The 27,069-nt window shown below is 39.4% G+C and overlaps 1 protein-coding gene across 1 annotated transcript in view; it reads left to right on the forward strand.

Moving 5' to 3' along the window:
* The window catches only part of LRP1B (LDL receptor related protein 1B), a 1,255,163-nt gene that overhangs the window by 935,771 nt on the left and 292,323 nt on the right, over nt 1-27,069 (forward strand). Inside the window, exons 44-45 of the mRNA XM_054044441.1 lie at nt 18,504-18,696; nt 19,239-19,364. Of these exons, the coding sequence (XP_053900416.1) occupies nt 18,504-18,696; nt 19,239-19,364 (319 nt within the window). The remainder of the gene's footprint in view (nt 1-18,503; nt 18,697-19,238; nt 19,365-27,069) is intronic.

The raw sequence follows: 27,069 nt of genomic DNA on the forward strand, positions 1-27,069 counted from the left end.
CCTTTCTGACACCTGCCAAAATTGTAAAGGTTAATGATTCAGCTTTAATGAACTGAAATGAATCTTCAACAGATAAACATAATACCCAATAGATGGAAAGTGATGGTGTTTCTTTCATTCACAGATAAGAATTTAATAACTTATTGACACTCACGGCACTTTGAGTTAGATATTTTTCAGAAGTGAACCAAACATATCATACTTACAGTTTATTGTTATGAGCGTTTACATTGTTGCATACCTATCCTTACCATAATTCTTAAAAACACAGATGTGATGGGTGAGGGCCCAATCACTTGGTAACTCACTCGAAGTACAGCCCCACAGGTATAATTAAGATAGCAAATGCTTTATCTTGTTCATAATTAATTCTACTTTATGGGAAATTATAATGGTTGCTAGATTGGATGAGCTAAATGTCTTTTCCATATCTAACTGCTGTGATTCTGCAAATAGTTTCTAAGATACACAATTTTTAAATTAGAAATTATTTTACATGAGTATCAAAAGCCCTCCCAAAAGAGAAGAAAAGTAATATAGATAATAAGAAAATTATAATGATATTAAAATGAAGGGTAGGCATGACATTTAACAATAACATTCAATTATGTGCTAAATGGTTTAATTAGATAAGTTGTTTTAGGGAGAGCAGCTAAGTGATGTCTGTATTTAGATTTCCTTACACTTTCCATTTTAAAAGATTCTGCAAACTTTATCATTTGTTTTAGAAGCTCTTCCACCTCTGTTGTTTGCAGTATGCCTTTGCAGAGAGAAAGCCCTGAGGCAAGAGAGGTGGCTTTTCTTTCCCCTATGAAATTCCATTCAGGTTTGGCTGAGATACTCACTAAGGCTATGTCTACACTGCACAGTTAAGTTGATGTAAGTTATGGCGATGCAGCCTTATGGAGAGTTTGTTCCTCCCAATCCTATGCACGTGTTTCCAGATCCTAGCTATTGGGAAGACTTACTGGATCCTACCTCAAGAATTTTTCAATCGTCCACAGCCAATTGACTGGATGGTGAGGTTCAAGCTATGAAAGATCTGGTTGCAATGGTCTCTTCAATTCTGATTGCCCCTGGTTCTGTCTGCAGCCCATCCCAAATTACCTGATACATTTGCTGAGGAAGAAGAGGAATTGTTTCCTCTCTTGGAACAACAACAGATGGATTCAGAACTGGAGCCAGAGTTGCCTCCTGATGAAAACATGGACATTATTTCTGCTTTATCATTTCAAATGATGCATTACAATTCTGTGAGTTGGTAGATCGAATGGCATCTACTTTGAACTTACCTTCTGTTGCTTTAGAAGAAACATCACATCCAGTATTTGACATCTTAGGAGATTGTTGAAGAAGCAGGACTCTTTATCTTACCTATTTGGGAAGGACTTTTGCAACATGCTAAAGCAGTTTGCACTTCTCCTGCTTCCTGCCTTCATCTCTAAGAAAATAGAAAAACTGTATCAGCTCCCACATGAAGTGTTATCATATTTTCATACTGCCCCACCTCATTCTTTGGTATTTGCAGCAGTAAGTAACAGATCTAGATATGGTCAAACCCATTCTACTCCAGCTGACAGATAAGGGAAGAAGCTGGATTCCCATTGGAGGAACGCTTTCTCTTTTTTGTCATGGGGTATTAAAGTAGCCAGTTACTAGCTGTATTGTCCTCATACCAGTTTCATCTGTGGGGAAAAAATGGCTACATTTGTTCAAGACTTAAAGGATAGTCAGAAGAGACTTGCCAATTCAATCCTCACAGAAGGTCAGAACATGCCAAAACATGACCTTGGGGCTTCTTTTGATGCATATCTCAGAAAACACAGTATTGTTGTTTACCCATACTTAGACAACTGGCTGCTGAAGTCAACCTCACATGAGGATATTGTGACAGACCCAGACCAGTGGGGTACAGGAGTCTGGTAGAGGGCAAATATACTGGTCACTGGATGAGTAGTTTTCTGTTCCCTGAGTGACCAGAGCAGGGGCTGCACTAGAGTAATCAGGAACCTGCTAGAACCAGTTAAGGCAGGCAGGCTAATTAGGACACCTGGAGCCAATTAAGAAGAAGCTTCTAGAATCAATTAAGGCAGGCTAATCAGGGCACCTGGGTTTTAAAAAGGAGCTCACTTCAGTTTGTGTGTGAGTGTGAGGAGCTGAGAGTGAGAGGTGCAAGGAGCTGAGAGTATGTGCTGCTGGAGGACTGAGGAGCACAAGCGTTATCAGACACCAGGAAGAAGGATCTGTGGTGAGAATAAGGAAGGTGTTTGGAGGAGGCCATGGGAAGTAGCCCAGGGAGTTGTAGCTGTCATGCAGCTGTTACAGGAGGCACTATAGACAGCTGCAGTCCACAGGGCCCTGGGCTGGAACCCGAAGTAGAGGACGGGCCTGGGTTCCCCCCAAACCTCCCAATTGACCTGGACTGTGGATTCTTCCAGAGGGGAAGGTCTCTGGGCTGTTCCCCAACCCACATGGTGAATCTCTGAGGCAAGAAAATCCGCCAATAAGCGCAGTACCCACCAAGATAGAGGAGAAACTTTGTCACAATATGTTGACTCACATTCAGTTTATAACATTCCTTCTTATAGATGTAGGACTTCTTCTAAATGTCAAGAAATCAAATCTCTGCCCAACTTAGAGAATCCTCTTTATAGGATTGGTTCTGGACTTAGAAGCAGGAAGGGATTTCCTTCCAGAGGAAAGATTTCTGAACATAGTGTGATCTATTTTGGAGATTAATCTTATTAAACACAGAAATTAATATTATTTTTCAATCTAATGGGTCTCATGGGAGTGAATTTATCACTCCATTTGCTCATCTCAGAGGAGGCCTATGCAACCTTGGTTGGTTTAACATTGGTTGGCTCAAACCTAACCTGGATAATCTGCACATGCTAATCAGCATAGTACAGAACATTGTAGAATCTTTGATTTGGTGGACAAACAGAGCCAACATTCTGAAAAGAGTTTTGTTCCCTTGTCATTGGTCACAGTAATCTCCAGTGCATTGAACAATGGATGGGTAGCTCACCTGGGGTATCTGTCAGTTCAGTGTCACTGGATCATAATGATGTGTCACTGGATCATAATGCATATGCACAAGGAGGCTGGATTAAGGTTGCTTGAGAACTGTAGTTTGTATGTGTGTAATCTCTAAGGTTTTTAGAAAAGCAAACTGAAGTAATAGAAATTCCATCACATGGCACCACGTTGACTCCCTCCCATGGTTCATCATCAGGGTGGAACCTTGAGATCCACTGCACAGACCTCTTTGCTGCGTGAGTTAAGAAAGTAAGTGATAGCAGTAGCAAGTTGTCATTCTGTATGTGGATCAGTACAAGAGGGTATGGGACACTTTCCCATTGGGTTTCACAGATATTTGCTGACAGCAGAATGATGCTCAGGAATCTTTGGCTGCAGGCTCTGGTGTACTATGCGCTTTAATGGGCATAGGCTCTTCTACCTATTCCCCCTAAGAACGACTCCTCCTGCCCTGTCCCTTCCAACTTCTCTTTGTGTAAATTTATAGTATTGGTTCCATATTTACCTAGTCCTGTGAAAAAATAGTTTATGATAATGTTACTAAAGACTATATCATAATGCATTCAAACAAGGGGGGTGATTTAAGCATTAGCAACCTTAATTCTATTTTTTCCTACTTTGAGTGATTTGGCTTTTTAACATTCTCTGAAGGTAGTTATACGGTGTAAGTAAATTAAAAACATAAATAAATTTGTATTGGTATGTAAAGAACAATATATAAGTGGGTGATATGAAGAACATGGGGAGACATAATAGATATTGCCAGTACTGATGAATCCATTAGTTTGTAGTATACATACTATCAAAGTAGTTTCTTAAAATAAAAACAAAATGTTCAGAATTGTGTTTAGTACTTCACCTTTTTGAGATTGTTTTAGAGAAAAATATCAAATGTAAATTTTAAACATGAAGTTAATAGAAGCTTTACTTGTCAATGGGAACATGTATAGGTTGATGTAAGTGATCAAAATACACACCATTTTTGGATTTTGAGGAGAGAGTAGTAGAACTGGTCATTACTGAAATAATGGTGATGGAGCTTTGACTTTAGTTTGCTAATAACTGAAGTGTTTGATCAGCAGTTTATTTTTAGACAAAAGACAACTTCAGGATAGAGTTAATGCTTAATGTATGCATCAGTAACTTCCACAGTAAAGCACACTAGGGAGGTGTTGTGATTATCAACAAACCAAACATTTAAAGTCCAAGAAATTCAGTTAAGTGTACACTTTAAAGAAATTCAAATCTGTTAAGGTACAGAAATGATGCCACACTATAACAGTAGGGTTATGAATAGTGCATATTACTTTGTAGACCCAGATTAGAGCAAACTGATTTTGCAAAAACATGTGATTTTTTTTTTCCCTCTCTCATCACTACAGGGCAGAGTTATCATTGTTTGGCTGCTGTAACTGCACGTTTTCACACCTTTAATATTTTTAATTTTCTTCTAAACGTAACATTGACTTTGAAATACCTTGGTGTGTAATACTTGGATTTGGAAGTATTACAGCATCCTGTAATATTTTTACCCATAAATTACTAGTACACACTTAAGCCTTAACTCCAGTTTAATATAGTTTTCATTTTGGAATTTTCTTATATATTTATTTACTTACTTGTTTATATATGCGGGTAAGAATTGAAGATTCTCTGCACTCTCTCTTCAATTGCAGAAATACAGCGTACCGCAGATACAAGTCTCAACAGCATGTTTACTTGCAGTAGTGCAGAAAGGGGGCATGTTCATGTGCAATTGTGGCCACAGTGAGGTGGAAATTACAGTATATTGCATGGCAGTGTGTGGTATTAGAGTTTAGGCAGGCATTCAGACAGCAGCATTGAGATTAGTTTCAGTGAGAATGGGATTTTGCTTATTGTTTTCCTGTTAGGAATCATGTTGCCAGGATTCAGTTTCACATTTTACTACAATTTTGTGTTTTTACTCTCTGTGTGCTTTAGCCTTGATAACGTGGTTACTTTGTCTTGCAGCTCCGAAAATTCATCCCTTTCCTTCCTTGTTATTACTTTAGAATCCATCGTAGTATTTAGCTTACAAGTGTTATTTAAAAATTATTATTGGTCTTATATATTACATTACAAAGTGTGTTAAATAACTTTATTAATTTTTCAAAGTGAACCACTCAAATGAAAGGAAATGGCAGTATTAAGGTTGTTTGGACAACTTGAATTCTGCATCTTATACCTACGCATTTTGATACAGTCTTCAGTTGAATGGTCACATGCATCCTTTTCCACAGGACATCTTTTAACATTGTTTTTGTAAGTAATTTCCTGTTAGTTCTACGTTTTGTTTTCCTTTTATTACAAAATCTATTCTATAACTGTAACAATCAATTGAATGTGCTTACAGCAGGGTTTGAACCCTTGGACCATTCTTAGCTCAGATGAAGCAAAAAGAAGCTGCTTATATTCAGCTGGTGAGCCTTATTCTATTCTAAATTAGCCAGGGTCATTTTGGCCACCAGTAGCTCCAGGAGCAGAGAAATGGAAAAGGGTGGGAGGCACCTTCCTCCCATCTCAAGCTCAGGACTTTATCGTACAAAGTACTGAACATTCTAGCCCAACCTAGTAAAACAGGTACAATTAGGAAGGCTTTTAAACACTTGGTTAGTCCCATTGACTGCAGTGGGACAACTCATGAGCTTAACTTTAAACACATGCTTAAGTATTTTGTTTGATAATTCTGGAGTGTCCAGCTCCTTTCTGGACTGAGCCTTTGATGGCTCAGTACAGCTCAAGATCTAGCTCCATACTTCAATGCATATGCACAAGGGTGGATAGTAAATGCTATAAGTTCAACTTTAACTTTGCATTTGTTGACTTTTGAGCCCTTGGTTACTCAACCTAAACATTTCACTAATATAAATATGTAATGAAATGCAGTCAGTAAAAACTATTTGTATAATTTCAGATTTTCTGTCTTTGAGGAGGCATACAAAATGTATGGATTTACTATAGTGCTATTTTTTTAAAAGTGGGGTTCAGACTTAAATATGGACAAGTAAATCACCTATTCTAAATAGGCTTCAATCTCTTTAGAAGACTGAGTGGCTCTAAGAGAGCTTTGTTAGAAAGATGTACTCATTCACTTGTCATTTCCAAAGTTCCCTGAACTTTCTGATTACAACATCTAGTCTTTGTCACAGAAAACAAGAGAGTCTAATCAGCCCTTCATAGTTGAGCTCTGAAACAGACTCACAAGGAGCTGGAGTGAGTAGAACATTAACTACTGTTGTTTCTTATAAGATCTCTTATGGACTGCTGTACTGAGTTAGGAGATGAACTATAGAAATGCAATAAACAATGTCATGGAAATTTATCCCATTATGACCTTTTCTGTTTCATATGGATTAAAGAAACTATTTTTGTTTGTTTTTTGTTTTATTTCAAAATGTGTTCTTACAGTCCTTCCTTATAAAGGTCAGAGATTGTCTAGTGAAAATAAAGACCCCATTCTTTCCTCACATATGTGACTAGAATTCTTCCCTTCGGATTATTCAGGAAGATAAATGTTCTATTCATGTTGCTTTTGATCCTTCTCAGAAAGCCTCCTTTAAAGACTGAGTGAGAGATAGATGCTGTAGACCTATAGACATTTATTTTGTTACCAGCTTTTCCCATCTTTCAAATCTTTTGGTGGGAAATTCTTATCGGACCTTAGCTAATAGATAATATCAATTGTGCTGCTGGTTATTTTATAGAATTCTTGAATTCATCTGTGGTTTCCATTTGAACAATTTTAAACAGAATTTTAAAATATGTGTCAGACTATTATTAACTGCTATGAATTCTTTGCTTACTATGGAAAAGCATCCAATTATCTTGTGCTGAGTACATTACAACATCTAAAATATATCTGGCATACAGTATACATTTTTGAAAAAGAAATTAAACATACTTGCCAAAAGTATATGAAAAGCAACAGTTGAAATAATTTTGTGAATACAATTCTAAAATTAAATACTTCACAAAACTGTGAGTGCGAATAACTAACACCTTAACAAGACATATCATTTCTGTATTGCTTTAAAAATGCTCTATTTCTCTATGAAGCATTAGCAGCAGTATCCAAATTACAGAATTCTTTTGAATTTAAATATTTTATAGTCAATCTAGTAAAAAGATTTATATAAATAAATCAAAATATAGTTCACATTGAAGAACCCGAGTCAATACCGGAAAAGACTCTGGCTACCCCTCCTGTTCTAGTTGGTTTGGGTTTTAAATTCTATTTAAGGAATTTTATAGAATCAAGTAGGAACTGTTGGAGACATTATAGATTTTATGAAGATTTGGGATAGATCCATGTTACAAGAGATGCAACTCTGTTGGGCTGGGGTACATATCATAGAAAGGATCATCATTAAAATGGTATTACCCTGCTAGTTGTGACATAGAGTTAGACCTAATTTTATTGTCTGTTAAAGATGTCATTAGCCTTTATTCCCTTTATTTTATCTCAGGACCCTCTTTTTCATCTAGAACAAGTTTGAAGGTCTGTATAGTGAAAGACAAAAACACAACATCACAATGTTTTTTCCTTTAGTGCAATCTCTATTATGCTAATAAATTTTCAAAAAAGATTTGGCTTCCAAGATTTTACTATAGAAACTAAGATTTTCACTTCAGATTGTTAACTGCCAGATTTTTTTTCTTCTGCCACTATTCCAGTCATTCTATATTGTCATACTGTTTGCATGGTGTGTGTTGGTTTTGTTTGTTTGTGGGGTTTTTTTTCTGAAAGAGTTTAGAAAAGGAATTATCTTTGATTATTCTATAATCTCAAGTAGTTACTATACAGTTTCTAAGGTGATTAGCTAATGGAACTTCAGTCAGAACTTATACCTACATTACCTAGTTGTTGTGATCAGTATCTTGAACATATGATAGTCCCTTGGAACATTTGTGTGGTTGTTTACTAAGACTTTACCTTGCACTTTTGAAACCTTTGCCTACTTGTGACACTAACAGTCTCTCTCGGGGCAACAGATTTCAGAGGGCCAGAGGTCATCCTTACTGCCATCCAGAATACCAACTGAAGCTCAATCTTGGAGTCTCTCCTCCAAAAATGGGGGGATAAGGGCTAAAAGATCCTATCCTTCCTCTTCTGATGCTCATGGTCCCCTGGACACTTTCTACCTGGCTCCTCCCCAACACCAGCCTTATAACTATAGCCTTAAGGAAGCTTCAGCTTGCTTTAAGAATACTCCTATAACAGAGATCTGTATAGCTGCAATGTGGAGCTCAGTTAACACCATCACTTGGCACTCGAGCTGATAGGAATCCGGAGTTCCCATTCTGTGAGAAATTCCTAGATTACATTTTTAATTTTTTTTGTTCCTAATTAGAATGAAAAAATCAAAATTTCCCAGGGAACAACATTCTAAAATTTGTTTCACAGAATCTGAAATGACATTTTACTTCAACCTTATTGTTTAGATTTCATTACATATTATAATTTATAATATAAATAAAAATTGAAATAGTTTAGCTATTATGTATGTCCTGCCATGTGTATTATTATTACATGGCATGGTGTGATATAGTCAAAATGTTTCAAATAATATATCATATCATAAAAGTAAAAACCAATAAATAATGTACATCATCAAAGTGGAAATGATAATGTCAAAATTAAATGTGTTGACTTTAATGAAACAATATTTTGACATTATCAAAAATGATTTGTTCTGATAATTTTTCATCAAAAATATGTTCCTGCAGAATGTTTTGATTTTTTTTTTCAAATCAGTATTTTCAGATGGAAAAATTTCTTCGGAAAAATTTTGACTGGTTCTACTCAGCACTGGTCCCTGGATCTGGCCTCCACCTCAGCCTTTCCATAGTCTCTTTTTGTCTTGGACTCCTTCAACCCAACTTGTATCTAATCTGCCAACTCCTAGTTAATCACTGAGGGGGATCCATATAGTGACAATACATGATACAGTACAATAATGAGGGTTCTTCAACATGTTTTCCTTTGAGACTCTCATGACCCACACTTCTTCCCTGCTACTCTGGAGTCTAAATCTCTCTGAATTCTAGCCTAGAAAAGGAATTCTGTGGCAGATGGGGCTGCAATACCATATATGCAGTTCCAGTGGACACTGCGAACTAAAACATTCATTACCTATGCACATGAGGAGCATGTGTATCATAAATGGGATCCAAACAGACAAACATATTGAAGAAATACTAAATATTAAAGGAAGGGAAAGATCTTTCTCAGCTATGGATTTGAAATGTGTAATCATTGTGATGTTTTAAACAAATCAAAGAATAATAAATGAAAATATCTCTATATTTTTTCTAACAGTATTCACATAGAGTAGGTATGCTACATCACAAATTGTCTACAAGTAATTTTAAAAACTATATTCTTTCTTAAATTAGCTTATGAAGGTGTTCAAATACTGAAATGCATCAGTAATTCATACCCGACAATCTTGGACAACCCAAGTTATTGCAATCTTACAATCACCATTCCTCTGAGACAGTGGTTCTCACTCTTTCTTCATTTGCAGATCGCTAAAAAATTTCACATGGAGGTGTAGAGCCCTTTGGTAATCTTAGACATAATCTGCAGCCCGCAGGTTGAAAACCACTGTTCTGTGGTAATGACAAACTTTCACAGAGCCCTTAGACATAGTCTGCAGAAACCCACGGTCTGCGGACCCCAGGCTGAGAATCTTCGCTCTAAGAGACATTCTGTATCAACATATGAGCTCATATATTAGGAGTGGACATTGTTATTCTAGATTTTGGAGCGAGAAGCATAATGTTCCTCTATATAGTTTAATGCTAGAATCTCAAACAATAATGATATCTCTGAAATGCAGATATGGAAATTATTATATTGTATATATCTATACACAATTACTTGTTGTTAACATGCTTTTAACATACTGTGGATAATATTTTTATTAGTATATTTTCACTTTATAATGTGCCAGATATTGCAACCATATGCAGTATCTCTGGGACCTATTGGTTTAACTTTATGAATGTTTTATGTGTACAGTTGTAGACTCTGCATTGTATTCTGCTCCATGGGGGGAGTTACTGCAGCTACTCCAGAAACTGAAAACTTGGGGGCGTAATTACTGCAGTCCCTACCATAGGTGCTGTAACTAGGGGTGCTGGGAGTGTGGCTTGAAGTGGTTTCCATTACATACAGGGTTTTCAGTTTGGTTCAATGGCTCTCAGCCCCCTCCCCGCCCCCTTATAAAAATTGTTCCTACACCAGTCCCTACAGTGGTTTGAATATACTGGTTCACGCTGGGTCCCAGAGTCCAAGGAGACAAAGAAAGGGCTTTTGATATAAAAGACTGAGTTTAATCTGGCTCAGGGGCCTTCAATTTGATGGAACAAACAGACGTGACTTTTTGTCCAAAGAGGGGACAATCTCTGGGGAAGGGTTGGAAGAACTTGAATGAGCCAGGGTCTCCATAGGATTGTTGGGTGTGTGTGCTTAACTGCATTTAGACCCTTTCATTTGGTTTATATGTTTTATTTTATGGGCTTTTATCTTACACTAACTTTACTCTTCTTTGAAAGAACTGTTTGGGACTTGTAACTGCTGCTGTATATTCTTCATAGCCCCTAGAGAGAAAACAAAGGGTAGGTGCTGGACTCTAGTTATATCTGCTGGAATAATCACAGGGAATTGCAGCGGAGCTTTAGCCTAAAAGCTTGGTGTGACAGCTACTGCAACCACATGCAGCATCTTTGGGGCTATACTGTATTTTATGTTTAAAACATGAAAACCTCAGATAGCCATTACACTGAAATGGGCCAGACAGTATGAACTGTAGAATATCTATAGCCCTTTGTATTAATGCAGGTGGTGTGTCTTTATGTATTTTTGGTTCAGTGGGGTGGGTTATCTGTGGAATCTGGAATCACTCGGGGGTGATTACTGCAAATTCCCCAGCACTGGTTATGCTTTAAAAAAAAAACCATAACAAAACAAATAATAACAACAAAAAACCCTTTGAAGCTTCACCCTGCGGTGAGGGCCATTGACTGTTGATTGCCTGTTACAGAAGGACAAAAGCTCAAACTGTATAAAGAAATGGCTGAACTGTCCCAAGAGGGTCCTGGTTCTTGCTCTGAAACTTACATGAACTGGCAACCAGGAAGGCAGAGTTGAAGGGTTTGAAAGACTGATACCTACTTGGAGATAGCTGGTGAGGTTTTAGCAAGAGTGTGGAACTTTTATTGTTTTTTTCTTTACATATGTCTTCTCTGAAACGATTTCGCCGTAAGATATATTTTGCTTTGTACAGGCTGGCTGATAACTGGTCTATACTGTTGTAGGCCTTGGAGAAAGGTTAACTACAGGCCAGACTTGCTAGAGAAATCACAGTGAGATGTTGAGAGACTGCAAACCTAAACCCCTCTTCTGGAGGGGGAGAGACACAGGTATCTGCTTGAGAGAGGTGACAGCTAGGAAGCTTGAAACCCTGAGTGGGTGCCCTCCAGAAAGACCGGATTGAGGGGTGGTCTGTCAAAGCTGCAGTTAACCCTGAAACCCTGAACTGTGACACCTCAGAAGGGAAAGGGATGCAGGTCCCAGAGAGAGGTGACAGCTAGAGGTCTGAGACCTAAAGGGGCATTCCTTGAGCAGACCACAGGGGAGGTCAGAAGTGCAGTTACCAGGAACTGTGACAATTGTGATTTTAATATTTTATTAAGTGTATTGTATAATGCATGTATAGAAATACAGTATGATTAGTGAGAAGGCTGCCTTTACTGCAATGTGTCAGTTTTCTTCGGTTATCGCTTGATGTAATATGCCTACATTGAAAACAGAATTATACAATTAAACTATATGCATATGAAAGTAAATGAGTACTGAATCCATTGGCTCCAACAGGTCATTTTAATAATGCTCTAGAGCTATTCTGTGGTCAAATACTCCTGGGACGTTGGTGGTGTTACTGATCGTACAAAGCCCATTAAAGAACACTTCATCCCCAGCCATTTCTATGTGCTCCCTTACACTTACTTTATGCTTCTTCCAGTTGGAATATCTTGTCAAGCTCCTCCATTTCTGGCTGCACAAAGTTGCTGCTGTTTGTAGCTGGTCAATCTCTGCTTACTACACCTGCTTTCTCCTGACTCTGGCTCTTCCTATTGCTCCATACCCCCCAACCCCTTCACTGCTTCTCCCTTCTCCTCTGACTGCTCCACTACTCTAACTCCCCAATGGACTTTCGTGTGCCATTCCTGAATTATTAAAGAAAAATCTAAAACAAAATGGTTAATTCTAATTCAGATCTCTAGGGATATTGATTTATGGAATCTGCATTTAAATAAATCTACCTTCTCCCTTTTGCTTATTCGGATTTGTTATCATGACTTTTGTAATGTGTGGTTCAAAAAAGGATCTTCATATGCTCCATGTTTGTCCCACATCGGTTATTTTCTGGTACTTTTCAAGATATACCTTTTCCCCTTATGTATTAATATCCACAGTTTCATTGTAGCTCATACTGTAAATTCTTCAGTTCCTAAGGCGAGTACTGGGTGTCCAGCTGTTAATGAAAGGATAATCAGTGCATAACATGGCCAAAAAATCCTCTGCCTACTAGTTTTTAATAATAATAATTAATTAAGTGGGTTTGAATTTGTTTATTAGAGATAAAGAAAGAGGCATAAAATATTGTTCAATACATACACCTGAATCTTGATTGGATGCATTTTAATTTAGGTCAAAATTATTAAACAAAGAAGGAGGGAGAGGTGACAATATATCACGGTGAGAGTTTCTTTTTATTGTAGATAACTATTTTTCTCTCAAGTGTGGTATTTATCCTAGTCTGTGTATTCTTTTTTTCCAGTTGAAAAACACTTCAAGAGCACTTTGTCGTGAGCTGTCCCTGTAACTTTCTTCATACTGCAGTACAGTCTGTTCTATACTTTCCTGTACCAAAAATGATAAATTTTCATAATGTAACGTCATCTCTGAATTTTGTAAAAATCATCTACAATCTGTAATCAGATAATGGTTTATGCTGGCCAGCACAATGTCCTGATGTCTTTACATTTATTTGATCACCTAGTCTTTTCCCACTCCATTACAGAATATAGTCCACAGATAAAGATCTGTATTAATCCTAAAATCCTGCATGTGACTTTGTTTAGGTGAACTAATGAGCTCACACAGAACCCCACTGGAAAAAACAGGGCTCTATGGGGGTGAAGCAGACAGCCTGCAGGAATCAGGTTTTGAATAATAAACAGATAAGAGAGAGGCAAGATGTTATGTGGTATCCTGATCCTAAGCGTCAGTTACCGGGGAACTTTATTTTTTAATGACAGCTCATATGTTTCAGAAACTACAGATAGACTCTAGTGATAGATAAAACATGCTCAGTTATACTAAGTATATGTGCGTGAATTATAACAGATTTTTTTTATAAACAAATAAAACCCAAATATTTAAGTAATAGAAATGAGAGGTTTCAAGGCCAGAAAGAACCATTATAATCATCTTTATTATTGTGCCTAACACAGGACAACATTACCCAGCAATCTCTATATCCAGACTGTTACTTCAGTTTGAATTGTAACATAACCTTTAGAAAGATATCAAGTCTTAATTTAAAGATCTCAGGTGAAGGAGAATTCACCACATCCCCCAATAAGCTGCTCCAATGGTTAATTACCTCACTGTTGAACATTTGTGCCTTATTTCTGGTCTGAATGTATCTAGCTTCTGCTTCCAACCATTGGATTTTATTATCCTTTTTTCTGCTAGATTACAGAGCCTTCTACTATTAGACATATTTTCCCAATGTAGGTGCTTTTAGAATATGAGCTGTGGAGGACTTTTGCCACATCCCTAGAGACTCAGCACATTAAATAAATAACCTCTAAGCTTCTTTAGTTAAAACAAAAAACAACCCAAAACACCACCAGTTAAGGGGTGAGGAGGTGAACGTAACAGTCTCTATCAGGGCCGGCTCCAGGCACCAGCTTCTCAAGTAGGTGCTTGGGGCGGCCCTTCCGGACAGGGGCGGCAGTTCCAGGTATTCGGCGGCAATTCGGCGGAGGGTCCGTCACTCCGCCTGGGAGTGAAAGACCTCCCGCTGAATTGCCGCCGCAGATTGCGATCACGGCTTTTTTTAGATCGCGATCGCGGCTTTTTTTTTTGGTTTTGGGGCCGCCAAAACCCTGGAGCCGGCCCTGGTCTCTATATAGATATATAGCAAATGGGAAAATAAGAGAGCTGATAAAAATGAGTACAAATCAGCAGTTAGGAAATGCAATTGATAAGGGAAGCTTAAGTTGTCAATTAAAAATCTGTTGCCAATAAGGTTAAAGATAATAAGAAAGAATTTTTAAATATATCTGAAACTAATAAGCCCTTGCAATGGTATAGATCTGATACTAGATAAGGATGGTAAAACTGTTAATCATGATGTAGAAAAGGCAGAAATGTTCAATAAATATTTGTTCTATATTTGGGAAAAAGCAGGATGATGCATTAATATCTTACAGTGATGATCTCTGTTCTAGCAATAACTAGGGAGGGTATTAAAACAGCAGCTACTAAAGATAAATATTTTAAATCAGCAGTACTGAATAATTTGTACAAAAATATTAAAAGAATTGACCAACAAGGTCTCTGACCAACTAATGTTGATTTTTAACCATTCTTGGATCACTGAGGAAGTTACAGTGAACTGGTGGGGGACACCTAATTTTGCCCTAATATTTTAAAAGGGTAAACAGGTCACAGGATGACGTGGGTAACTATTGGCTGGTAAGCCTGACATCTATCCTGGGATCATCGGAAAGACTGATTATGGGGTACAATCAATAAAGAATTAAAGGATGGAGTCATAATAAATGGCAATCAACATGGTTTTATGGAAAATAGGTCTTATCAAACAAAATGGATATAATCTTTGGATGAGATTACAAGTTTGATAAAAATAACTGCTGACATAATACTTAGACTTCTGTAAGGTATTTAACTTAGTTCTGTATGGCATTCCGATATAAAAAAAAAGCACTATACAAAATCAAGATAGCACATATCAAGTGAATAAAAAGTTGTTAATTGATAGATCACAAAAAGCAAACAGCAACTGGAAAAATATATAAAATCATTGCTGGTAAAATTTGCAGATGAAACAAAATTTTTGAAGTGGTAAATAACGATGGAGAGAGGTTAGTTTTACGGGCCTGGGGGGGTGGAAGGGTGCCTCAGGCCGGAGGGGGGGGGAGCTGCCACAGGGCTCCCCGCTCCAGCTCACCTCTGCTATGCCCCCTCCCCGAGCACGCCGCCCCCGCTGGCAATGACAATAATTGCATGGAGTGGTCGCTGTGCTTGGAGAAGGAGTCTGAACCACACGTGCCGGCAGCCCAGCCCAGGAACGCTGTAAAAAAAAAAGGGTGGGGACCGCTTTTTGGCGCCCCCAAATCTTGGTGCCCTAGGCAACCGCCTAGTTTGCCTTAATGGTAGCACTGGCCCTGCCTCTAGGTATGGCATTAATGATACCATTACTGGAGTATTTTGTCTAATTCTGGTCTCCCTTGAACAAAGATGTGGAAAAATTGGAAAAAGTTTGGCCCAGGATCCAAAAAAATATTCAAGATCTGAAATACATTCTCTTCCTTCTGGAGTCTGTGCTTTCTCCTATCCCACCTCAGAGAGTCTGATGATTATTGTAAACTTTTAGCATACTGATGCTATTATTTACTTAGATTAAAGAAATTATATCTTTGCAAGTTTCTTTAGGGATCTTCTCTTAAATTCAATATTTATTTATTTTTATTTTGAAGTGCGCTTTTCCCAGTTCAGTGTTCTCTCTAAAGCTTTTTCCTAAATATATGCATGTGAAAAAAGGTGCTTTAAAGTTGTGCTGTATTGTTAAATGACCATGTGGAACAGTTGAATTTTTGATGACAGAAAACCTATAACTGTTAAAAAGGCTGATTATACTTTTTAGGTGCAGAACTTGTTAACTATTAACATGTGTCCACTATAGAGGGGGAAATGGTAATTTAGCGGATTTCATGTTGGAGTATCAACCACTCAATAAAAGTTTTAGTTTCAGTTCAATTTCTAGTTTTATCAGTTTACAGCTGAGTTCATTTACAAAGTTTGCTTGGCCTTTACCTTTGCTCAGCAGAAGTACAGAAGCAAATTAGCAGACTAAATGAACTTCCATCCTTATATAAGGTGATATATCCAGGTCCAAACTAATTGATCCATCAAAATGCTTGCAGTTGGCCGTCAAGAGAGAGGGACTCCATTTTCAGACACATGATTAGCTTGAGCCTTGAGGATAAACACTGTTGGAGATGAGTGGAGAAACAAGAAAAGGGTGGGGGAAACAGGGATGATTGGGGAAGAGAGGGTACTTTGGAAATGGAGAGCCAAAGAGAGATAACAATGAGTGTGTTGAGGAGGAAGATAGAAAATTAAGATTCAAGAATGGAGGTTGGAGGGAGACGGGAGAAGACAGAATGTACGCGAAGAGATTGAAGAACATAAGGGACAAGAGGAGGTGTTAGTTAACAGAGGAAACATGATAGAGGAAATAGGAAGAAAAAAAAATCTAATGGAGAGTAGAAGAGGGAGAAAAAAAGAAATGGTGTGAGAGAAGTAAAGGAGAGAAAAGGAAATAGGAAATGTGGGGAAGGAAGAACAAGCAAGAAAACATGATTTATGGTTATTAAAACATATATTTTAAAAAGTATTCATAGTTTTGTTTTGTTGTAAATGACCAATGAGGAATACAAATTGATAGAAAATTATTGTAAGTTTCTGTAAATATGGCCTGTTGGCTTCAACCAAGTTGTCAGTATGGCAGTCAGTTTTGTAAAGATTGTGCAATTGGGGATTAAATAAAATAAATCAATAAGCATTTCCCAGAAGTTTGGTTTGGAGCTACCCTTCTCCTGCTGTGACACTACGGTTAGGTCGATTGAGGCACTTGAGCTAACCACTCTTCCACTGAAATAGGAGGGACTGCTGGGGGTGCATTTTCAGGAAGGAATCTTTGTCTCTAGTACGCATTTCATTCCTGCACCCATCATCTGATAGCGCTTAATTCCTTTGACTTTTAGGGAACTCTGGAAGATCTATCTCATGTCCAAAGCTTTTCCTAGGTATTATATGAATGACTGAGGAATTGAAAATATTACACCTCAGAGGCAGGGAGGGTTTTGTTATTAAACAATCATTCTATAAGATTTTATTCTTGTTGTTACATACTTTCATATATACATCATTCTATAAGTGACTAGAGCAGAGCACAGATGCATTTTTTCTGAAATAAAATTATATTTTTTTCCATTTTATCCCTATAGCAGCATTAAAAGTTAAAAATCCATATTTGTTCACTCAGAGAAAATAATTTAATTAGCGGTTAGTTCTCCAGTCTAGAATTTAATCTAGTAGAGTTTTTGAGCGATAAGGAAAATAAAATTCTCTTAATTAATATTTACTGCATTGTTTATATTCTCCACTGGTGCCTGTGTTGTCAAATAAGCAGTGGCCCATGTCTTTCTATTATTTTTTAGGAAAGTCATCTGGAATGAGATGAAAAAGAGAAACTATATCTGTGGGAATAATATTTCCATTTGTTCAAAGTCTTTGACAATATACTATATAGTGAACCACAATCCATATTTTAAATAACTCTAAGTTTTGAACAGTGGAATGTAATTTGGTAATATTCTGTTGCATTTATATGACCTCTTTCATCTGGGAATCTCAAAACACTTTACAAACATTCATTAACTTGGCCTGCGTCTCCCTGAATATAAATGAGAAGGAGCTCCTGAGAGGATGATCTCAGGGAGCAGTCTTTAATTTTGAAACTGACTCCTCACCTTGATTAGCCAGAATTCAGATTTTCTAGCCTTCCAGGCATGCTGCAGAATCTATTTTGTCCCCTTTTTGATAAGGCAGTTGATGAGGATGTGAGCTGAGGTGGATATTTTTATGCTGTGTTTTTTTATTTTATGCAATAGACACGCAAAGCACCCTATGGGCAGTTGTAATTGCATTTTAAAACTTTTGTAGTAATAAATAATAAGTGAAACCTCACAACACCCTTGTAAATTATTGTAGATAAGTAGTATTATTTCTGTTTTATAATATTGGTAAACTGAGGTACAGAGTGATAAGTGATTTGTCCAAAGACACAAAGTGAGTCAGTGCAGAGCCTGTGTTAATCCCCTACTCAAAGCACCAGACAACACTCCCTCTCACATTTCTTTATTCAAATAATATCTTCTAACTTCTACCTGAGGTCTCCCAATTAGCCTTACTTTCCTTAATGTCGACTAATATTCTTTGCCTTGGTCTCCTTTCCCTCAGTTATTATTAAAATACAGGTTGGTTGAGTAAATAAATAAATCTACATCTGATTGCCACCTAAATGCTTTTCTTATGTATTTCTGTACTTCAGGTAATTGTCAAGTCTGGACCAGGCACTTTTCTTAGCCTGGCTGTATATAATGACTATATCTTTTGGTCAGACTGGGTGAGACGAGCTATTCTTCGCTCCAATAAATATACAGGAGGAGATACAAAAGTTCTTCGATCTGATATACCACATCAGCCAATGGGCATCATTGCTGTTGCCAATGATACTAACAGTTGTAAGTTACAAAACAAAATATAATGGGTTCTTAATTATATATATTTGCTTTCAGAAATTTAGATTAGCTTTCATCAAATTATATGTTATGGCATTTCATAACCTCTTCTTTTCATTATGTGGAATATTAACTAAAAGATAGAGAACACTCCTTTTCCAAAGAAATTAAATTTTCTTGGAATACTGTGTATATTTTTCTGGCTCGAGCATTCAGAAATGGAAAAGTAGTAGATTCTTTGTAAATATTTGTCATTTTTGGGTGTTTCATTTAATTATTTTACACCTGTGCTAAAAGTAGCTCCATATTATTTAATACAGTAATCTCTCTGGCATCATGGCATTCCTACCTAACTGGTATATATAGAGACTTTAATTAGAAATCTGTCAATGTATCAGTGACCCATAACACATTTACCAGGAGACTGAACTGCATTGAAGTCTGATCTTTCAAATAATATTAAGCATTGAAGCAGATACCACAAAGTTAATAGAAGATGGCCTGTTTTTATTAACTTGATAATACAAAAGTTCTTTATTTTTCAGGTGAACTGTCTCCCTGTGCACAAATGAATGGAGGCTGTCATGACTTATGCCTTCTGACTCCTGATGGTCGAGTGAACTGTTCATGTAGGGGGGATCGAATGCTGATAGATGACAACAGATGTGTGAGTAAGTAATATTAGTCGACGTACTGATCCCCCATGGTGTGGTCCTGTCAGATCTCACAAACAAAATTGGTTTGGGCCAACCCGTTACATGGATTTGAGACCTCTACAGCTTATATTTATTGTAGGAAGTAACGTTGGTGCTTCAGTGAGTGTCTTTCTTCTCTCTCAGTCTTAAGCAATGCCCCAGAATGATTTTAGAAGGAACTGTGTTAATGGAGATGACATCTTTTGAATGTACAACTAAAGTTTTGACATTGCTATCCAATAAAGATCCCATGCAACCTTTTGTAAGAGTAAGAATGTTAACCTTAGTGTCCTGACCAAATTCCAACTTAACAACGTTAACTGGGACGACTTTAAGTGAGGAGTTACTGTCATACATGTTAATGTTTTTACAGGGTTTCTTTCTATACGTCTATAATATATCACTAAGCTATTGTTGTATGTAAAGTAAATAAGGTTTTAAAAATGTTTAAGAAGCTTCATTTAATATTAAATTAAACTGCAGAGCCCCCCAGACCAGTGGCTAGTGAGTGCCACTGAAAATCAGCTTGTATGCCGCCTTTGGCATGCATGCCATAGGCTGCCTACCCCTGCGCTGTGATCTGAAATGATGCAGCATGTGCACCCTTTGCATTAATCTGGTTCTGATGTTTGATTTTGAGGGTGGATAGTATAATTGTCTTGCCCTTACCCCACCCACACACCTAATGTTCTTGGTCTTGTGCAGGCTGGGAGAGGGGACATCTTGCGTCCCTGCTTAGGGGACTAGTCACTAGGGTGACCAGATGTCCCTATTTTATAGGGACAGTCCCAATATTTGGGGCTTTTTCTTCTATAGGCGCCTATTACCTCCCCACCCCCTGTCCCAAGTTTTTCACACTTGCTGTCTGGTCACCCTACTAGTCACATTCAGAATGTGGAGCATTGACATGCCTCTGCCCCCTCTTCCACCCAACCCCATCAGCAAGCAAAGCTGGCCTAATTTGGAGTGGAGTACATGCCACTCCTTATGTCTGAATTAGCCAGAAATCCTCCAACTGGCCCCACTGTAATTTGATTCCTTTGTAATGGTTACCTGGTTAGCATCCCCTCTCAAGTCTCTCTGAGTGCACCTCCCTCCCCGCCGCCCCCAGGTATTAGGACCCGAGCCTTTGACCACACAGAAGTATGGCTGAATCTTAACAATAGGAGTGCAGTACAGCATTAAAGAAAAGAAGATTTTAAAACTATAAAATAGTCCATGTTCACTTCTATCTTTCCTAAGGCTTATCATCCCCCTGAAGCGTAGGAAGGCCCAACTGCTTCAGGTCTCCCCACAGGACCTGTATCTGCATCAGCCTGTTTCTCATGAACAGCCCCTGACAACTGCCCTCTCTTTAGAGAACTACTTTAACTGTTAGTGTACTTTTGATCTTTAGACTTCCAGCCTTGGGAAAACAACTGGCCAGAGCCCAGAATTAGCTTTACATCTAATAGCTCAGGTGTTGTCCTTTAACCACTTGATCTATTTAAAAGGAGATGTTTTATCTGGATCAACTGTGTTGTCATTTTGTTAACAACCTATTATTAAAATAAGGCAATATAAACATTATAGCCCAATATAGCCAAATAGTAGCTATCTCAATAACCATCTTATTTACTCCGCATCCTTTCCCCCCACACCCAGCACAGGCATGTGATACACTGTGGTTTAAACCTGGTCCTTTATATTTTATTATTAAAAGGTCCTTAAAATAACATAAAAGTCCTTTTTGCTTGTATTTAAATATGTAGTAGGATGGAAATTAAAACTTTTCTTTCATAACAGAGTAGATACAGTTGATCTAAAGTCAAGCTGCAGTGGTAAAGTAATGCACCATTAATGTGCATTAGATTTGAAGGCCTTTCTGCAAAATCACTTCTAACTGGCTATATAATTGAGATATAATGAGTTGTACGGATGATTTTTAGTGGTAACAAAGATGTTAATTAAACCTGTAACACTGTTACAGAGCAGCAGATTTTAGACTAGCTGTTAAATCAATGCCAGTAGTGATCAATTGAGATTGTATTTGCAGTATTTCCAGAAAATGTTAATTAAGACTTCAGTAACTAAGTAAAGAAGCATATGTCCTGTGTAGCCCTAAAAGTACTGGTAATGACCTACAGTTCAGAACTGAGAGAGAGAGAGAATGGGTCATACAGCTGGTTTGCAATAAGTTCCACAATATAATTAAATCTGTAGCATGGCATGGCATTTATATGCCCCAAAAGCATTACAATCCTTAATTGCCACAGCTTCAATATATGCCTTGTTCCTCCTCATGCAAGGTCCTCAAGTTATGTGAAAAATAAGCAATCTGAACTTTAGGTTTATAAAAACACTGTAGTATCATTATATGAGTTGCTATGTTTCCATCTAGAATACTGTGTGAACTGATGGTCACCCCATATCATAAAATGTATTGCAGAGTTAGAGGGGGTTCAGAGAAGGGTGATGAGAAAGATAACTGGAAAATCTCTTGGGATTTTCCCAAACTGAAAATATTGGGATTGTTTACCTTAGAAAGAAGACAGATACGAGGGGACATGATACAAGTATATAAAGAAGGGAGATCAGGAGCTTCTATTCCTTCTCTCTCTCACACATATACACACACACACACACACCACAAGAACAAAGGGACAGTCATTTACATTGAAATGTATCTAATTGAAAACTGATAAAAGGAAATACTTTTTCACTTAGTGCGTAATTAGACTGTAGAACTTATTCCACAAGATACTGATGTCAAGAATTTAGTAAGAGTCAAAGAAAAAATGGGTGTTTATATGGATAACAATAATATATAGAGTTGTTATAGATAATGCAAAAAAGAAAAAAAATTGGAATGGATAAAATCCTAATGCTTCAGAGTTTAACCCAGTGGTGGACAAACTTTTTGGCCTGAGGGCCACAACTGGGTATGGAAATTGTATGTTGGGCTATGAATACTCACAAAATTGGGGGTTGGGGTGCAGGAGGGGGTAAGGGCTCCAGCAGGGGGTGCGGGCTCTGGGATGGGGCCAGAAATGAGGAGTTCAGGGTGTGGAAGAGGGCTCCAGGCTGAGGGTGGAGCAGAGGGGTTTGGAGTATGGGAGGGGGCTCTGGGTTGAGGTAGGAGGTTGGGGTGTGAGAAGGGGTATGGTCTCTGGGCTGGGGGTGCGGGTTCCATAGTGGTGCCAGAAATAAGGGGTTCAGGGTGTGAGAGGGGGCTCCGGGCTGGGGCAGGAGGTTGGGGCATGGGAGGAGATCACGGGTGCAGGGTCTGGGCGGCGCTTACCTCAAGCAGCTCTTGGAAGCAGTGGCATGGCCCCACTCCAGCTCCTACGCGGAGGGGCAGCCAGAGGGCTCCACACGCTACTCCTATCCGCAGGCACCACCCCTGCAGTTCCCATTGGCCACGGTTCCCAGCAAATGGGAGCTGCGGAGCCGGCACTTGGACAGCTCCCTGGCTGCCCCTATGCATAGGAGCCGGAGGGGGGACATGCCGCTGCTTCCAGGAGCTGCACTGAGTGGGACAAGCCCCCAACCATGCTCCCTGCCTGGAGTGCCAGAATGGGGCAAGCCCCCGACCCTGCTGCCTGGCTGGAGCTCGAGGGCCTGGTTAAAAGGTTTGATGGGCCAGATGTGGCCCGTAGTTTGCCACTAATCACTAGCTATTAGCAATTAGCAATTAGGATGAGATTTTAAATTGGGGAGATTATACAGCATCTGCTTATTGTGTGTTTCCTGCACCTTCCGCTGAAGCATCTGGTGTTGAACACTGTCAGAATAAGGAGATTAGATTAGAATCACAGAACTGGAAGGGACCTCAAGAGCTCATCTAATCCAGTCCTCTGCACTCATGGCAGGACTAAATATCTAGACCATTCCTGACAGGTGTTTGTCTAACCTGCTCTTAAAAATCTCCAATCATGGAGATTCACAACCTCCCTAGGCAATTTATTCCAATGCTTAACCACCCTGACAGTTAAGAAGTTTTTCCTAATGTCCAACCTAAATCTCCCTTGCTGCAAATTAAGCCCATTGCTTCTTGTCCTATCCTCAGACGTTAAGAAAAACACTTTTTCTTCCTCCTCCTTGTAACAACCTTTTACATATTTGAAAACTGCTTTCATGTTCCATCTCAGTCTTCTCTTTTCCAGAGTAAACAAACCCAACTTTTTAAATCTTCCCTCATAGGTCATGTTTTCTAGATCTTTAATAAGTTTTTGTTGCTCTTCTCTGGACTTTCCCTCAAATTGTCCACATCTTCCTGAAATGTGGCACCCAGAACTGGACACAATACTCCAGTTGAGGCCTAATCAGAGCAGAGTAGAGCCCAAGAATTACTTCTCGTGTCTTGCTTACAATACTCCTGCTAATACATCCCAGAATGATGTTTGCTTTTTTTACAACAGAGTTACACTGTTAACTCATACTTAGCTTGTGGTCCACTATGACCCCCAGATCCCTTTCCACTGTACTTCTTCCTAGGCAGTCATTTCCCATTTTGTATGTGTGCAACTGATTGTTCCTTCCTAAATGGAGAACTTTGCATTTGTCCTTATTGAATGTCATCCTATTTACTTCAGACCATTTCTCCAGTTTGTCCAGATCATTTTGAATTTTAATCCCCCAAAAGAACTTGCAACCCCTCCCCGCTTGGTATCATCTGCAACTTTATAAATAAATAAATGGAGATATCCTATCTCCTAGACCTGGAAGGGACCTTGAAAGGTCATTGAGTCCAGCCCCCTGCCTTCACTAGCAGGACCAAGTACTGATTTTGCCCCAGATACCTAAGTGGCCCCCTCAAGGATTGAATTCACAACCCTGGGTTTAGCAGGCCAGTGCTCAAACCACTACTTTGTATGCCATTATCTAAATCAGAGGTGGGCAAACTACAGCCCGGGGGCCACATCAGGCCCATGGGACATCCTGCCTGGCCCTTGAGCTCCTGGCCAGGGAGGCTAGCCCCATGCCCCTTCCCTGCTGTCTCCCCTCCCCCACAGCCACGCCACTGCGTGGACAGGACTCTGGGCGTCGCGCTCCTGCCAAGCAGAGCGGTAGCGTGTCTAGCTCTGGCCGGGTGGTGCGGCTGCCAGACATGCTGCTCTGAGTGGCATGGTAAGGGGACCGGGGAGGTTGGATAAGGGGCAGGGGATTCTGGGGGGCAGTCAGGGGACAGGGAGCAGGGGGGAGTTGGATGGGGCAGGGGTGGTTAGGGGCCGGGGAACAGGGGGATTGGATAAGCATGGGAGTCCCGGGGGGGCTGTAAGGAGGCAGGGGTATGGATAGGGATCAGGAGACAGGGATCGGGGGGCTTGGATAGGCGTGGGAGTCCCAGGGGGCCTATCAGGGTGCGGGGGTGTGGATAGGGGTCGAGGCAGTCAGGGAACAGGGAGCAGCAGGGGTTGGATAGGGGGTGGGATCCCGGGGGGCCGGTTAGGGGCAGGGGGTCCTGGGAGGGGGTAGTCAGGGGACAAGGAGCAGGGGGGGTTGGATGGGTTGGAGGTTCTGAGGGGGGCAGTGAAGGGGCAGAAAGTAGGAGGGGTGGATAGGGGGTGGGAGCCAGGCTGTTTGGGGAGGCACAGCCTTCCCTACCGAGCCCTTCATACAGTTTTGCAACCCCAATGTGGCCCTCGGGCCAAAAAGTTTGCCCACCCCTGATCTAAATCATTGATGAAGATATTGAACAGAACCGGATGGACCCTGAGTCTGATTCAGCATGGTAATTCCCAAGATTCTAAATAATAATAATAATTTGTTTCTAAACAATAAGAAATGGGGGAAGAAAGGTATAGGAAATGTTTTAAGATACACATAACTAATCTTTGGAGGACTCATGAGTTTCTCAACTTGGATGTCCGGTATACCTGTAAGGGTTTTTTATTGTTGTTTCTGACTGAAATTGCCATCCTGAATAGTCCAGATTTTATCCTGATTCAGAATCCATGTTTTCAGTGCATCTCTTCTTCCTTCATAATTATCTTCACATTGGAGCTAAATAGAAATATTCTTTCAAATCAGACTGGTTCAGCTTCTATAGAGATCTGTTCCTTCTAGAATGAACAATGGGACTGATACTGAAAACAACCAGAACTGTTGCAATAGGAAAACCACTTCACCCCACTCCTTCCCCTCCTCAAAATATGTTTTTTGTACTTTACCTCCCAGGATTAATAAAATCATTGAGCAACAATTCAGTCATTTAGACCAACACCTATAAAATAAGTGTGCTATAATGACATTCTAAAGCAATTCAATTATTTTTTAAAATACTGTAATACTATCCTAACTGCTGTTGCTAATTAATCTAATGATAAATAAATATATGTGGGAGAAAGCAGAAGTCAAGAGGTTACACATACATACACATTTTCCTTTGAAATGATAACTACATTATTGCCTCTGGTAAGCAGATTAAAACACGTGCACACTTCACATTTCTGTAGTTGATTTGTGGCAGATATAGATGTACTCTGTATGCTATAAACAACTGATTTTCTGCAATGATTTTGCAGGCCATCACCTCACTTCAACTGCAGAAGTAGTACATGGACTGCCTGACCACTGCAGACTATGTTTGTTTACAGATTAACATTTGCGTAGTGCCATAAATTATTGTTGGGGGTGTTAGTTGCAGCATCTGGTGGATAGTGATAAAGGTGTTTTTCTCTAGTTTTTGGCTGTGCTCAACTGAAGAGATCTTGAGTTATTAATAATACTCAGTAGGCACAAAGCATTTTAACACTTCCATTAAGAAATTAATGTGCATCATGTGATATTTCATGACAGGCTGGTGCGGGAAAGGAGAGAGGACAACTGAGCCAAAACAAGAAGTTATAAAAATAATTAGAAACCTCAGCAAAATCAGTGCCTCTAATTTGCCTAGATGCATATCCATACGTTTGGGAAACTATCACAGTCTTCTGTTAGTTTCTCCTCATCTGGAACTAATTAAAATTATTTGTTTTTATTTAGTTAGCACCAGCACTGTCCTCATTACTGTACCATACCCTAAAAGAAAGACAACCTCTGTCTGTGATGGGGCCACTCACCTCATGTGAGTGCCTCTGCCAGCTGGGTGTGTCTGCATGTGCACTCTTTCAGCTTTGCTCTGCTTGCTGTGACCCCTGTAGATAGTTAAAATTCTTGAGCGGGTTTTCAGTGATTTGGACCTCAAACTGAGTCACATACAGTCTGTAGGTGTACAAACAAAACAGACCCCTTCCAGGGCACAAGTCCAACGGGGCCTCTTATGGTGCCCTCTGTAATGTCCTGATCCATTAGCCTCAGCCCCTCATGGGCTATCTTCCAAACTGTCTCTCAGTCCCTCCTGGGCGAGCTTCCAATGGTATTGCTTTATTATGGAGCAGTGCCGCAGGGTCACTCCCTGGTGATTCTTCACTTTGCAGTGTTCCTTCCTGACCCCAGCTCTCCAGTTCAGTTTAATCCTTATCTCAGGGCTGAAGTCTTGCTTGAGTCCCAGTCATCAGCCAGGAGCACCTTCCTTCCTCCGCTGGCTCCAGCAAACAACTGCTCTGTCCAGGTAGTGAAACTCCTGCACCTAGCCAGGAGCACTGTTCGTGCTCCCCAGGGTCCAGCCAGTGACTAATCTGCTCTGTCCAGCAGCTCCTTTTATATGAGCCCACTGGGCTCTGACTGCTCCCTGCAGCCTCTCTCTGATTGGCTGTTT

Source organism: Malaclemys terrapin, chromosome 11 (assembly GCF_027887155.1).
Source record: "Malaclemys terrapin pileata isolate rMalTer1 chromosome 11, rMalTer1.hap1, whole genome shotgun sequence".
Classification (NCBI taxonomy): Eukaryota; Metazoa; Chordata; order Testudines; family Emydidae; genus Malaclemys; species Malaclemys terrapin.